Source organism: Mus musculus, chromosome 9 (assembly GCF_000001635.26).
Source record: "Mus musculus strain C57BL/6J chromosome 9, GRCm38.p6 C57BL/6J".
Taxonomy (NCBI): Eukaryota; Metazoa; Chordata; class Mammalia; order Rodentia; family Muridae; genus Mus; species Mus musculus.
The window spans coordinates 89,232,701-89,248,321 of NC_000075.6; the positions used below are offsets into that span (position 1 = coordinate 89,232,701).

At 42.4% G+C, this 15,621-nt stretch overlaps 1 protein-coding gene across 2 annotated transcripts in view; it reads left to right on the top strand.

Annotated features, from left to right (window-relative positions):
• The window catches only part of Mthfs (5, 10-methenyltetrahydrofolate synthetase), a 29,036-nt gene extending 21,511 nt beyond the window's left edge, over nucleotides 1-7,525 (top strand). For both annotated transcript variants that reach the window (NM_026829.2, NM_001359993.1), the window contains exon 3: nucleotides 7,142-7,525. In NM_026829.2, coding sequence (NP_081105.1) covers nucleotides 7,142-7,374 — 233 coding nt within the window. In that variant the 3' untranslated portion in view covers nucleotides 7,375-7,525. The remainder of the gene's footprint in view (nucleotides 1-7,141) is intronic.
• The last annotated feature ends 8,096 nt before the right edge of the window (nucleotides 7,526-15,621 follow it).

A 15,621-nucleotide genomic window follows, 5' to 3' on the forward strand; every position in this document is an offset into this window, starting at 1 on the left:
TATTTTTAATTACCTGCTTTCATTAGGTGATTTAGTTGATTAGTTCTTCCTGGGTTTATGGGTTTCTCTTTCTCTTAATTTGTATTGCATTTGTGTGTGTGTGTGTTCTATGGAGTCAGAGAACAATTTTGGGGAGAGTCAGTTCTCTTCCTACCATGTGGCTTGATGGCAAGCACCTAAACCATCTTGCTAGACCAGAAAAAATTTTTTTCAAAATCATTTATTCCTGAAATCATTAGTGGACTGTGTCTTATTGCAACCCTTAATTGGTTTTGTTTATTATCTCATGTGTGTTTCATTGTTTTCCCCTTGAGGAGCAAGCATCCTATGTCAGTCTGCTCTAGCACAGCCAGTATGAGTTCAAAGTATTGATTTCTGAGTTTATCACAAGAGCTGTCATGAGGTACTGGCACTGTGTCTTGTTTGGGATTTCCAATTCTTTGTGTCCTGAAAGCATGGTTGATGGACATGTCTGAGTCTCTGCAGTCACTTGTATGACTTCAAGAGTAGGCATACAACCGTTAAGTTGACATTTCATGTTACTACGTGAGGGACACTTGCCATCATAATGTGTTTGTTTTTAGGTGAAGGTGGTTTTGATTGACGTTTCATAGTTGATATGTGATAGTGCTAAGAGTTCAACCTGGTAGCCTGTCTAGAAGCCTGCACAGCCCATCTCTCAGTAAAATGGTGGGGACTGAGTGAAGTTCTTCTACAAAGAGCCTCACTTGTATCAAGAATTCTACAAAGTTTAGAGTTTATGTCATTGTGGAGAGTTGGTATGCTGCAGATTTATAACTCAATTATTATTGCCCAGTAAAATGCTTTTGTAACAATGTATTAACAAACTACTAACTTGCACCAACCCAAAGGCTAGGAGTGTCACCAGATACCACCTGAAGCCTATTCCTAATTCCCCAGCTTTTCTGTCACTGGCCGATCTGATGCTCCCACCATGTATTTGGAAAATGCCTTGATTTATGACCTTCTTTTGTTCTCTAATTAATAAATTCTCCAGAAAACTCTTACCTCCATACACCTGAACATGGCATTTGGCATAGCTTGACTCCACATTCCTGGCTCAGGATCACTGATACTTGGCTTTGGAGTAATTTATCCCTTATTCCTTTTGAGGGAAGAGCTGTGTTTTCGCATTCGTCATGGCTCTAACATAGTTGTCCCGTGGCTGCTTCTCCCATCCCTTTGCACAGCCACACTTGAACCCATTAGCAGTGGAGACCACTTAGATGTTGAATCTTGACCTCCCTCTTTGAACTGTGTGACTCTAAAGAATCCTTTGAGCTCTCTGAATTGCTTTTCCAGTGTGAAGAGCAGTCTGCACCCTCCTCCTGCCTGCCTATAGATGTAGCAATTTTCCTCACCACTTTTATTCCAAGGGGAGAGGAGAGTGCTGGGCATTGGTGGACACTACTCCAATGTTAGCTCCTGAACCCTGCTCTTCTTGACCCTGCTCTGTATTTCAGAGTCAGGTGTCTCCTATAGTAATCAAAGCAGGTGACTACATGGATATGGTCAGGAGCCACAGGCTGTCATTAGGTCCTTCACTCTCATCCTTCCATTTTAGAGAGAGCTGAGCTATAAGGAATCCTAAAAGAAAGGAAGGAAGGATTCCCACTGCTTATTGGACTCCAGGGCAAGAGCTGCTAACTGCATAGTGATTTGACAAAAGAACTGCATGGCAGCTTAAGTAAGGCTCGTTATATGACCATTGCTATATCAGATGAGGTGGCCTTGGGATTGGAACACAGATACCCAGGCAGACCATCACAAGTGGGCTTCTGAGACATGGATCCATGGATGTAACTGATGTCACAGGAATACAAGGGAAATGATGTGGAGGGTGATGGCCCGGAGACTAGGGGAGGTTTTGCATAGACAAGTAAAGACATCTTGGATGTTATCATTAAAGGTGATATGCTTACTAAATGCACTTTTTGGATTTTTTTCTTTTCTTTTGCTTGCTTGTTTGCTTTCTTCCTTCCTTCATCCCTTCCTTCCTTCCTTTCTTCCTTCCTTCCTCCTTCCTTCCTTCCTTTCTTTTGTAATTGTTGGTGTTTTTCAAGACAGGCTCTCATGTAACCCTGGATGGCCTTGAACTCTATATAGCCAATGATGACTTTGCATTCCTGATTCTCCTGCTAAAATTACAGGCCGGGATTACATATATGGTTTACCATGTCTGTTTTCAGGCAGTGCTGAAGATTAAACATAGGACTTTTCACAGTCTGTAAACATTCTGTACCTGAGCTGTATTCCCAGTCCTGTTAAATGCTTTTGAACAAGGGAGAGCCAGGAAGAAGCCTGCATTTTAGGAAGTGGAATAATCAGCTGAACTTTCTGGAGGAATGGTACAAGCAGCACCACAAGATGAGAATCTTGGCCCTAGTGCAGAGAGGTGACTGCACTAAGTCATATTTTCGAATCTCCTAAAGGAGAGTGTACAGAAGATATGATCAAGAACTGCAAGATAAAGAGAATTAAAGGGAGGAAAAGAATCCTAAGAATGGTGCCTGTTAAACCCAGAGCAGGGGCTGTGTGTATTTCTTGGGCTCCATCACTCATTCTCAGGGTCAGGGCAAAGACAGTCCAGTGGCTGAACAGGCTCTATCCTGGAGACCTCTGTCCCTGGAGTCTGTGTTCAGGGTGTTGTCAGAGACATCGCTGTTATCATAATGAAAATGATGTTCCCAGCGGTGAGCTAGATCCTCAGAACTATGGTGAATAGAAGCATGCATAAAGTCCCCTTTTATCTTCTCTAAAAGCTTATTTCCTAGGGTTCCTTTTGTTGGTGAAGAGTCCACAGCTCTGCTTGCTCCCATCCCCTGTGTGTCCCTACAGCTCTGCTTGCTCCCATCCGCTGTGTGTCCCTTACTGTAACAGTTACCTTCTTGCCATCTCTAAGGGATGTTGTTCTTACCCTGTCCACCTTTGACCTTTGTTCTTATTTCAGAAACTCCTTCTATATCACATTACAGGATGGCAACTGTAGCCTCTGGATCAAGTCTGGTCCTCTACCTATTTTAGTAAGTGAGCATAGCTAGTTATTCATATATATGTAGTATTGCTTAAGGCTGTTTTCACAGTACAAAACTGACCTATGGTTCACAGTGTCTCATAGCCTAAATTATTTGCCCCTTGGCTCTTTATAGGAAAAAAAAGTCAACACACCTAACTCTGGGTCTTCACCTACGCTTTCCTAGTTTTCTTGCTCTCTTGGCTGAAGCCTGAGGCAGGAGGAATACATGCATCAGTCAGCTCTAAGGGAAGACTTAAGTAAGAAGCTCTGCTCAATTTCACTGGGAGTTCTAGAGGAACTTCATTCCTTTCTCCACCAGTTCAAGAAATAGTGCCTCATATTTCTTAATTCAAAGGAGAAATTCTCTTAATAAATGCAATTATCTTGGACTGTACTTAGCAGTAGAGCTCATAAGCATGATCTGTTTAATGTTTGTGACAGCAGGCGAACAAGCAGATTTGCAGGTGGTAATGTCGAAAGCACAGACTGGAAGGCTACTCACCCTTGATCCCACAGCTAGGAAATAGCATGGTCCTTGCCCCTTACCAGCTGCCTTCAGAGGAGGCTGCTCTTTCAGAGCAATACCAAATAAGGGGAAGAAGAAAGACTGTGAACAAATGTAGGGTATAAGGCTGGTGCAGTTTTCCAAAAGTTAGCTTTGCAGTTTCGAATGCAAGAGAACTGTGGAATACACCTTCCCCAGGAAGAACAAATAAACAATAAAGTGTGGCTGTGCAGAAGAACTGGCTAACACCCAGAGACCTCTGCCTGAAGGTCTTGTTGCCATCCTGATGAGTGGAGCTCATTAGCTCTCCTGGTTACATTTCATTCCAGCCAGGCTTGGGAGACAAGAGTGGAAGGGTTAACTGGAATCAGGATTATGGTGGGCACTATGCTAATGTCTTCTGTTAATGAGCCTTTGCTGATTGTAAATCATGTAGGAAGAATATGGGTGAAGAAGGAAGGCTTTTCTGTTCTTCCTACTGAACTTCGCTTTTGTGGTTCATTAGGGTGTGTCTAGGGGTCATGCTCTAGTATATGTGGCATGGGAAGCTTGTTGAGCCCACACCTGATTTACTTGTCCCACTGATTTCTTCACTGGGGAAAGGTGACATTCAGAAGTACTGTTATGGAAATGTCAAGAGTCCCAGATAGGTAAGTAGGTAGGGTAGGTAAGGTTGTGCATGTGTATGTGCGTGTATGTGGTGTGTGTGTGTGTGTGTGTGTGTGTGTGTGTGTGTGTGTGTGTGCTCACGCATGTATCAGGCAGCAGAAGAGAAGAGAAAGGAAGAAAAGATGGTGGCAAGCCACAGAAAGAACTTCAGGGGCAACAGCAGATGGGGGAAGCCAGTAAGGAATGCAATATACATTCAGAAAAGCACTAAGATCTAAACAGCAGAAATGGGAAAATACCAGAAAGGACTTTCAAAGTCCTAGGTACTGGAACTGGGGCCACAGTCAAGTGCACAAATAGTAGAAGGGATTTGGGTGGAAGCAGTTCTAATGGGCATGGACGCAAAGGCCAGATTCCCAGGTAGAATGCCAGGACTTCTGCAGGGCAGTTTCAGGTCCCTGAGTTACCCAATGGCCAGAAGGCCATTCTCACTTCTGCTTAATAGCTAGAGAATTTCACGTTTAACTAGTGGCCATGCGAGGATAGACTTACTCATAATGTCACTTCTTTAATCCAAATATATATACCTTAGAGTTATTGAAGTCGGAGGTGCCATGCCAGGATTGATCTGTCTGAAGATAATGTACTCATTTTTCAGGGTCTTTGTGCTCTAGCAGTCTATTAAAATCCAAGCATGAAGGATGGCTTGGAAAAAATTATGGCCTGCAAGGAAAATTGCTGTCCAGCCGAGTCGACAGAGACATATACACTCAGCTCTACAAGACAGACTCTAGGGAGAAGCAGACCAAGCCCAGGGAGGAGTAGGAGCAGCAGCAAACTTGATCCCAGCGTGAGGGCTGAGAATGGCTTTCCTTGACTGTTTCTCTCCTCTGGTCTCTTCCTCCACCAGCAGGAATGTGATGGCTCCAGAATTCTGCCTTTTTTCTGTATGTGTCGGCGCTGATGAATATCCCAGCTGTTCTGTTGCCGTACCTTTTTGTTGCTTTGCTTGTATAGTTTGTTTTTTATTATGTTAGCTAGTAACCCATATGAGATGTTCCCTCTTAAAAGTTTAGGTCTAGAGTATACTTATTTTGGCCATAAACACAGTGTCCTACAGACTGCTGGAGCTTGTCCATCTTGCTTGGATGACACGCTGTGCTTATCTAATAGTATCTTCCCCTGGTCCTGACAACTGGCATTCTACTTCCTGTTTATAAAAGTTTTACTCTTCTAGATACCTAGTATAAGTGGAGTTATACAGTGTGTGCGTGTTTATATGATTGTTTTTCCATCTAGCACAGTGTCTTCTTGGTTCATCCATGTCCACTATTATTAAATTGTCTTCAATTTTGTGGCAGATTAATACCTTACCATATGCATGTGCCATGGTTTTGGTTATTTGTTTGTTTTGATCAGTTGTTACTCTGGTGGACATTTCGGCTGTTCTACCTTTGGGCTATTGGGTACACTTCAACATGAAGATGGAAGTGTAAAGATCTGCTGAGATCCTGATTTCAGTGTTTTTGGATAAACACCTAGGAGCAAGGTTTCTAGATCTTATGGTAGTTCCACTATTAATTTTTTGAGAATTCCATGTACCTTCGTCCTGGCATTTGTTCTTCCACTGCTGGAGAAAAGTGCACACCTGTCATCTCTTATTCCTTGCCCCGGTCTTTCTGCCCCATACGAAACTGCCGCTTGCCCCTTCCCTGCGCACTATCCTGCTACCCTTCTTTTGGCTTCCAGGATGTAACTTGACTCTTGACACGTTCTTAAAAAGCCCATGTCAAGTCAAAATACCCCATGACCAGGACTTCTCACCCAGCTAAATTTACTTATTCTCTACTGGAGTCTCTAGAGCCTTTGCTTCTGTAGCTTTGGGACAGTTGATAGAGATGTCATCTTAGCCTGATGTTACATGTTATTTTAAATGAACTGTCATCTCTTGAAGGCAAGGACTCTGTGTCCTCTCTGAAGATTTTACAAAACACCTATTCACATGTGGAGAGGCAGAAATCATAGTACATATATGTGTTACAGGTTTAGAAGGCAGGAACTTTAAGTTAGTTGCTCTTCAAAGGTAAAGAAGACCCTTGGCAGCAAGGTCCAAATGCACAGGACACTGTCCATTCCTATAGAGATAAAATAATGGGACAGGGATAGAAAGGAAAGATCAATGACATCACTTTCTTAATTGTTTTAAGCAAGCAGGCCTTGGAATAGGCAGGCAGGCTTAGCGGGTTGGGTCTGACTGCACCTGAGCTCTTCAGTGTGGGAAGTCAGCAGGCAAGGTGAACATGTACGTGGCAGGAACAGGAAATGGGGTTCACCTCATAGGAAGTCATCAGCTGCTTGATGCCAGCACTATTCTATCAGAACATCCTACTTCTAGCATCCTGAGCTGAGAGCCCTTGGCTTCCAGCCATGGTCTGCCGTGCTAGCAGTGCTGTCAGTGTGCTCACCCCACACCTAAGCTTTAAGTCTGAGCCTACCCTTGCCTGTCAGTGGGAGGGAATGGAAGAGGAGTGGGCCTTGTGGACTGCATGATACTCTTAACAGCTGTGGAATAGCTCCATCCTTTCTGTCTTCCCTGGCCTTCTCACATCCGTCCATCTGTCATGATCCCAGGGTACTGGCTCCCGAACCAGAGAGGTGTGGAGAATCAGCTACATGCTAGAGTTAAAGGAAGGTCTGAGGTCTGCCCACAGCGTCCTCTCACTGATGTGGACAAGGCTAAGAACCTGCCATTTCTATAGAGGCACACCAAAGGACTGCGGAAGGATGGATGCAGGACTAACAACGTTGCTGAAGAATTATTCCCTTTGTCTAACTTGTTTTTTTTTTTTTTTTCATGATTACACAAGGATTATATATATATACTCTTTTTAAAAATGGGAAAATGATTGATGTTAATAGAAATAACATGCTATCCTGAAGCAGTCATGAAGTAACCATTGATGCTCCAAGTACATTTCTGTTTTCCACAGGTGGACTTGACCTCATCTTCCTTCCTGGCCTCGGGTTTGACAAAGATGGCAACCGGCTGGGGCGGGGTAAGGGGTACTATGACACCTACCTGAAGCGCTGTGTACAGCATCAGGAAGTGAAGCCCTACACCATGGCTTTGGCTTTTAAAGAGCAGATCTGTCCCCAGATCCCAGTGGATGAGCATGACATGAAGGTAGATGAAGTCCTTTATGAAGATTCCCCAGCATCCTAAGTTACACCACGACGGCTACACTTACTGCTCTGTCCCGGTGTAAAGAACATATGTATATTTTTCTCTTGTCAAAATGAATCAAAATGGCACATTAAAGTGAATATGGGTTGTGATTTTAAGTATAAAAATAAAATAATATAAAATCCTATTTAGAAATCAATAGAAATTATTAGAATATTAATGCAAATGGAGGTGGAAACCGCATGGTTTTCAGCTTAGCTTTCTGGTGTCAAGATGGTAAGTTGACCTTTCCGTCTTTTAGTTTAGATGAAATATTTATAACTATTAGAGAAACAGAAATTGGGTGTGAATGGAGGCATGGTTTCTTAATATGCAGTCATAGGCCTGATTGCTCTGGCATATGGAGACTCAGTTGTTATTAATTGGTTTGGCAGTACTTGGTATGGATAAAATATTCCCCAGGAATATTATTATACCACCTAATCATGGCTTCATTTACTCACCTTGAAGTCTTGTGTGTGACACTTTGTAGCTTCATGTGGTGAATGGATGGGAATCTTTTGTGGTTTGCATACTTTGATCCAGTGATTGGTCTCTGGCCCTGAGGACTTATATAAGGAAGCATTTCTGTGAATTCGTGGGTTCCATTTGGAAATGGAAGCTGCCACGTACCGGACATTGCCAGATGGCCTCACAGCCAGGGAGAGGTACTTTTGTTGAGGGGAAAGATTTGGTTATCACAAGACACTCAGGGGTCTTCCTGGACATGTCTGCTTGCTTGGTTCCACCTGCAGCCTGTCACTAGCTCCTGCTGGCATTGCCTCTGGGATGTGGTCTACATCTGCTCTCTCCTTCCTGTCTTCCTGCTCCTGATTTCTTCAACTCTCAGCATTTCTCAGCTCAAGTATGCAGGCTTTGTGCTTAGCTTCTTTGGCCTCCAATTTATTTCAGGGATGATCTGATAAGGCATAAATCTAGTGTGGACAATCCACATTAAAGTCTTTTAGAGACATTTTAACAAGTAGATGCCTTCCACTGTGGGAGAAATCCCTTGTAAGCCCCCCTCCCCCTTCCTCTACCATCTCTTCCCTCTCCCCCATATGTCTTTCTATGAGTGCTGCAAGCACCGCAGGCCCTCTGCCCAGTGCAAGCCTGTTTTCCTGCATCTCAATGCTGGCTTCTTTTGTCCTGGGAACTGCTGGGCATCTTCAGGGCTCTCTCCTTGCTTTGTTTCTCCAGGAGGTCTTCCTTGGCTCCCCTCCTGCCAACTCTAGATCCTCTTTCTTCTCTTTCTGTGGCCATTGCCTATTTATCACATTGTCCTATGGAGCAGTTACTAATCTCCATGTCTGTCCCTTCACAATGCTGTAAGTTCGAAAGAGCTTCTTGTCTTCGGTAGATGACTGATAGAGAGTGTTTGGTAACATTTTTTAAAGTGTAAAGAGAATATGTGGACAATTATTTCACTTTAAATACAGATCTACTATTTTTTACATAATAATATACAGTGATATTTTGTGCACAAAGGTAAAAATATATTTTTTAAAAATGTCAATTCAGGCTAAGAGTTGATCTGTACAATTTAGAATATGCAAAGAGAAATGAAAAAGAAATGGAATTACTACAAGGTATGATGCCATTAGTATACTGGTTAATCTTATTTAGAGTTACTTCAGCAGCAGGGATAAGGTAAATATTACTATAACTGGCATGACTGTTGGCGTGAAATAGTTAAATCCTAACATTACAGGGCTCTGAAAAAGCAAAGCTTTCTCAACCTATGTTATTCTTGTATTAAAAGAGAGCATGTAAGAGCCAGGTGTAGTTAGAATAGACAAATGACTTGCCAGAAATTGCTGGGCATTCAAGATTCAGAATAATCACAAGCCATATGATCTCTCCCTGTAGTGGTTAATCTTGTAAACCTGACAGGATTCAGAACTACCACAGAAACATGTCCCTGGGTGTGTTTATGAGGGTGCTTTTTGGAAGGTTTAATCAAACAGTGAAGACGTACCCAATATGTGGTAACTCTGTCTCGTGGGGTGGGATCCTGGACCAAATGAGAAGGGAAAAATGAGTTGCATACTAATGATCATTGCTCTCTGCTTCCTGACTGTGGGTGCCTCTGGATGCTCTGATGGATTGTATATTGCCAAAATAAGTACTTCCTATAGTTGTTTCTTATCAGATATTTTGGTAATAATGAGCATATCACCTGACACACACCCCTAAAATGACATCCATTTCTGTGTGACCAAGATTGCACCATGGAGTTCCTGCGAAGGTACTGGGAGGTCGACACTCCCTCCCTGGTGATACAGGGTACGATGAGACTGTAGGTAGATTAGGTATGTAGATTAGGACATCTATGACCCGGGGAGTGAGCAGCACAGGGTAGGACATCATGGATTAGGATTTGAATCTGCAGTGCTGCCACAGGTTCATGTTCTGAATGGTTCCCCCAGGGATGGCATTGTTTGCCTATGGAGGCAGAGCCTAGCTGGCAGAAGTAGGCCATTGGAGGTAGATCTGCCCTGGTTCCTTTCTGACTTTCTGCTTCCTAATCTGCTGTGATGAAGCCCCCTCCTGCTGTGAGTAACACTTCTATAGCATGTCTACCTTGCCTTCATGAGCTGGACCCCTCTGAAACTGTGAGCCCAACCAAGCCATTCCTCTCTTCTTTTGTTTTTGGCGGATACTCTGTCACAGCAATGCAAAAGTATCCAAGTTTACACTTTCATAATGAAGAGAGTCTCAGAAGGAGCCACCTATATAGAGGAGAACTAGTAATCAGATACTAGCCGAACCCACTAACCAGAGAGGAACCAGGGCTGGAACCATGAGAACCACAAAGAGGTGCATGATACATATTTTATAGAACTGTGTTTAATTGAACTAGAACCATATGAAGTTGTAGTCAGTGGTTAAGAATAACTCACATTTAATCTCAATGTTTTCCTGCCTAAAGAACTGGTTAAATATACTGAGACATGGGTAGCTTCATGCAGAAACAGTTCCTGGCCCCAGATTTTAAAAATTTGTATGTATATGGGGGTAGAGTGGGGGATGTGGGCATGTATGTGTTTCTTGTAGAGACTTCTGATTTCCAGCTGCTTACATTGTATTTAATAGGTATATGTTTAAGTCTTCCTCCAGCCTATAGCTCTTAAAAGTACATTCTCTGAGAAGTTTATAATCATTTCAAGACCCAGTCCAGACCCCACCAGAAAATAATAATTCCTGATGAGGGAATGGACCTGCTTCAATGCTGCCCTGTGTCCATTGGGAGGGTACAGAGGGGAAAGGGAAAGGAGGCATGTTGAAGTTAAATTACTATGTCAGAAAGAAAACTGACTCTCCTTCCCACATTAGCCCCCAACTGCCCATAGCTCCTCAATGATGGGTAGAGGCTCACCAATCGCTTCTCCATGCTAGAATGCTGACTGGCTTCATCTGGTGAAATTGCCCACAGCTGCTCTGAGTACATGAGTGCAGCTGTCCTGTCATCCAGAAGGCACTGTTTGCTCTGGGCCCCTCCGGCTTCTGGCTCTTAAATCTTTCTTCTCTTTTGCAGTGGTGTCTGGGCCTTGGGAGGAGGTGAGACATATTAATATGCTGAGCAACCCATTGGCATTCATTCTCCCTACTTTGAACAGTTGTGACTGACTGTATTAATCATCATCTACAGCCTCAACTTCTCTGATGAGGTCTAGGGTATGTGTGTACCATACATGTGTGTGTGTGTGTGTGTGTGTGTGTGTATGCATGTGTTATTTACTATATATATGTGTGTGTTCTGTACATGCATGCATGAGCACATATGCCTGCTGACCCAGACCCCAAAAGAGGGCATCACATCCCCTGGAGTTGGCTTTATATGTGGTTTTGAAGTTGTGAGCCTCATTGAACTTGGCTCCTCTAGAAGAGCAGGACAGAGTGCTAAATTGTTGAACCATCTCCCTGGCTTTGAATTTTTAAGACACTACATTATACTGTGTAGAAACTCTCCATAACAGACCAGATGGCCACTCATTTCTTATAGTCTTCCTATCTATGCAGATGTTCACACCACAACAAGCTTTTTAAACTATAGGAGTTGCATAACTGAGTGTAGGGATCACAACACACACACACAAACACACACACACACACACACAAATTAGCAAAGGTTAAAGTGTTTTGAATGTACAAGGACTGAAAGTTGATTCAAAATCAAATGTATTTTTGGATCCAATCTTTTTCTGGCAGTGCTTGCCCATGCTATATATCACAGGACACCTATGACTACTTCTCCTCTTCCTCCTCTATCTCCTCTTCCTCTTCCTTCTCCATCTTCTCTGCCTCTTCCTTCTCCTTTTTGGCAGGGTCTCACTATGGAGCCCAGGCTGGCCTAGAACTCACTGTGTAGACCAGGCTGGCCTTGAACTTTCACAGATCCATGTGCTTCTACCTGCTGGAATTAAATGTGAATCATCCACATTGTTAATAACTAAGATCACAGATTATTGAAAAGTTTTAAAAAGTATTAAACTAAGTTAGAAAAAACCTGCTTCCTATTGTACTTGTGTAAATATGAAAGTGTATGTGTGTCACATGGGTTTTTTAATTCAATTACACAATATAAAGTCATGGCAAAAAGGCATTTTCATTACACCCTGTTGCTCCTCCCTTCCTTCTTCCCTCCTTCTCTTCCTTTCTCTTCCTTACTTCTTTACCTCACTCCTCTTTTCCCTTCCCTCCTCTCCTTTCCTTCTTCTACCTGTCATGGATCAAGCTCAAGGCCTCATGAATGCTAGGCCAGGATTCTATTTAGGAACCACACCTTCAGTCACAACACCTCTTTGGAAAGTAGGTTTCATCTCTGTCTTTGATGGCCATTTACGTGAAAAATTCAAATTGCATCTCTTTATATATTGGAAACATTTGCTTAGGTAGTAATTGGCCAGTTACCACTATAGCCTATAAAAGTCAGAACTTTTTCAACATTTCACAGAGAGTTGTGAATATTTTACTTGTTTTAAAATGTGATTTTATAAAATGCACATCAGTGAAGCCTGCCTCACATGGGCATTTCTCCCCTGCAAATGTTAGTCCTTCATTGAATGAATGCCACTCTCTGAGTCATGTCAAAGAAGCCACTCCAGCAGGGATTGGAAACTCTTAAGGTATTTTGAGAAATACCGATTCTCTCTCTCTCTCTCTCTCTCTCTCTCTCTCTCTCTCTGTGTGTGTGTGTGTGTGTGTTGCATGTGTGTGTACATGTATGTAGACATCAGAGGTCAACTTCAGATGTTTGTAACTCCCCAGGAAACATACCTGTTTTTTTTATTCAGACAGGGTCTCTCACTGGCCAGAAGCTCACAGAAGGCTAGGCTGGTTAACCTCAAGCACCAGGCATTGCCTGTCTCTACCTCCCCAGATCCTCCATTGCGAGAAGGCTGCTCTTGTGCAGCACACACTTTACAGACTGAGTTACCTCCCGAGTTCTGCCTTCCCTCAGCCATAACATCTTCCTGCCAGCCACCCCACCAGAGGAAGCATTTGTCCTTCATTCAACCTCCCGCCCTGGACACTTTACACTTTCATTGATGTTTTCAGCCTGTCAACTGTGTTTTCTGTGTGTCCTCCTGCGATGCTCACTGACAAAAGGATGCATCTGTCTCTCCCTCCATTGCTTGGTCTCTATTTCATTCACATTTCTTTGGTATGATGAATCTGTAGTTTTTAAACAGTATGCTATTTTTTTGTCTTTTTCTTCTAAGTGAGAACACTTTTAAAATGTATAAGTAGTTGCCACTGTATTTAATGAACAATGTTTCATAGCCTTTAAAGTTGGCGTCTCAGGATGCCGTACACTGCTGAATAGGTGAGTTCGCCTTCATTGTCTTCCCTTGTAGCTTCTCCAGAGATGTAGATGTCACAGTTGTCACTGTGGGTGTTAGATGTGAAAGCCTCCGTGAACCACAGAGACACAAACCCACACTTGGGAAAAATCTTTGTGATCCTTTCAAATTTTTGAGCTGACTTCGTGGCAAAACGTAAGTTTATTTCTTGTGAAGCTTGTGAACAGCTTGCTCCAGAAACAGAGGCATCAGCAATTGCTGCTCATCTGTGACTTTGTGATTGATGACTGATGTTTGGTCTGCTGTTGTCTCGTCGGAAACTTTTAAAGGCATTCGTCTATTTTAGGACGGTTGATCTAGTAGAGACTACACAGTACAGTGGGTAAGTCCTTGTTCTTGGGAATCCATGTAGAAACTATTATGTCTCAATGGGCTGAAGGTGGCTAAACAATCCTCCCATGTCTGTATCCTTTAAGCACAAATCCTAAGTAACACCAGACAGGGAACCTTCAAAAAGGCAGGGTGAGTGGCTGATGTCGGTCTTAATTTAACTTCTAGGAAAACTTAATTGAATTAAATTGTGAACTCCATCAAAGGACTCTCAGGAGTAGAGTAATAGAACCTGGAATTTCTTTGAAATTCCCCACTTTTTTCCTACCATCAGTCACAAGTACTTCCTGTTTTAACATTCTGGTCTGTTGTGACAACAGACTACCCCAATGCAATTGGGCAAAATATGCTCATGTGCCGGCGATATGCTTTTTAAATAAATGTGATATACTTAAAAGCACACTTTCAGAGCTTTCAGTCGCAAGTGGAAATGCAAGGACCATACTGTAAATGGGGAGTACTTGGTTGATCACAGAAAAATCCTCTTTAGAATTACAATTCAAGGATGTGGTCTTTCCCCCTCAAGCCTAGAGATTAAGACTACTAAATTGTCCTGAAGATCTGGGTTGATGTGCCCATGGATGCTCACTGCAGAATAAATGCACTGCTGTATTGCCTAAATATTTGCTGTCCTTCAAATCTGGCATGAGATGAGATGAACCTCGTTTCCAATACATATGTGTATATATAGGAATATATATACTAATTAGAGCCAGTCGACTGTAAAGATTTCTTATCAGTGCTTTTTATTATTACTTATTACTTATCTCCTTAAGCTCTCTTCGGTGCTTGTGAGAACTACACCCATAAAACATCCCCTGCCTGCTTAACAGCCTTTACTGCAGTTCTGTTGATTACAAAATAAGGCCCAAAGGGTGTTTTCCAACCAGGTTGCAATTATCACACCATCCACTCCAGACCAGTAAAACCAGTTTCATTCACATTTAGTATGCTTGGTAAGAACTCTAAGAGCTCAATTTTCTATATTAGAATAGGAATAGAACAAAACAGAGACATTCAAAGAGGCACCACATTATTCCAGAAAGTGAAGAGTGACTTTATTGGTATGAGGTTCATAGGGGAATCAGCATAAAATGTGAATTGTCTCAGGTGTGACCTGAAAGTCTGCATCTTGCACAAGATCCCAAATTCTGCTGCACAGTTGGTTTCCATCTGAGTAGCTAGATGCAATCCCAAATGGTAGTTTAAATTTAAGTAAATTTAAATTTCAGAAATTTTCTATTTGAGACCATCTTCCTTAGTTCTGTTAGCCACATAATAGCTGTGAGTATGGCCCACTCTAGGATACCCCAAGGATAGGACATTTCATCACAGAAGAAAGTTCTGCTTGGCAGCGTGTTTTCTAGAACATGATTTTCAAGTAGCTTTCTGTAGACTATACATTGAGTCAGAATCTGTAGGGATAAGATACTGGAAATATCCATTTTTAACAACTATCCCCTGGGCATTTTTATACAAGTTAAAGTTCTTGAAATGTTCTACAAACATCCAAAATCAAAATCTCATCTCTAGATGTCAAACTAATATAGAGCTAGGTCAAAGTCAGACATGGATAGAGTGATTCTGGTTATCTGCTATGAGGATGTAAAGTGAATAAATAAATAGTCAAATAAACAAGTAAATAAAATTGACATTGAACAAGGAAAACAAAATAAAAATCAAACCAACTTTCCCCCGACACTCCCCCACCCCCGCAAATAAATTCTTCCAGCCATGAAAACCAAACCAAGTCAGTTGTTTATAGGTACAGAGGATTTGTGTGTGTGTGTGTGTGTGTGTGTGTGTGTGTGTGTGTTTGTGTGTGTGTGTGTGTGTGTGTGTAGTTGGCCTATAGGATGGAGGAGGGCTAAGCCATCAGCCACCAGCATTCAGCAGGTGTGCAGTTGATCACAGATGTGTTCTTAGGTTCCTATCTACCTCAGGTCTTCCAGGTCCCACTGTGAGTATCAGAGTTTGCATTCAGTTTCGAGAATAAATTTCATTCCTGGAAAGAACAACTAATAACTCCATTCTTTTTCAAACCTTTGGG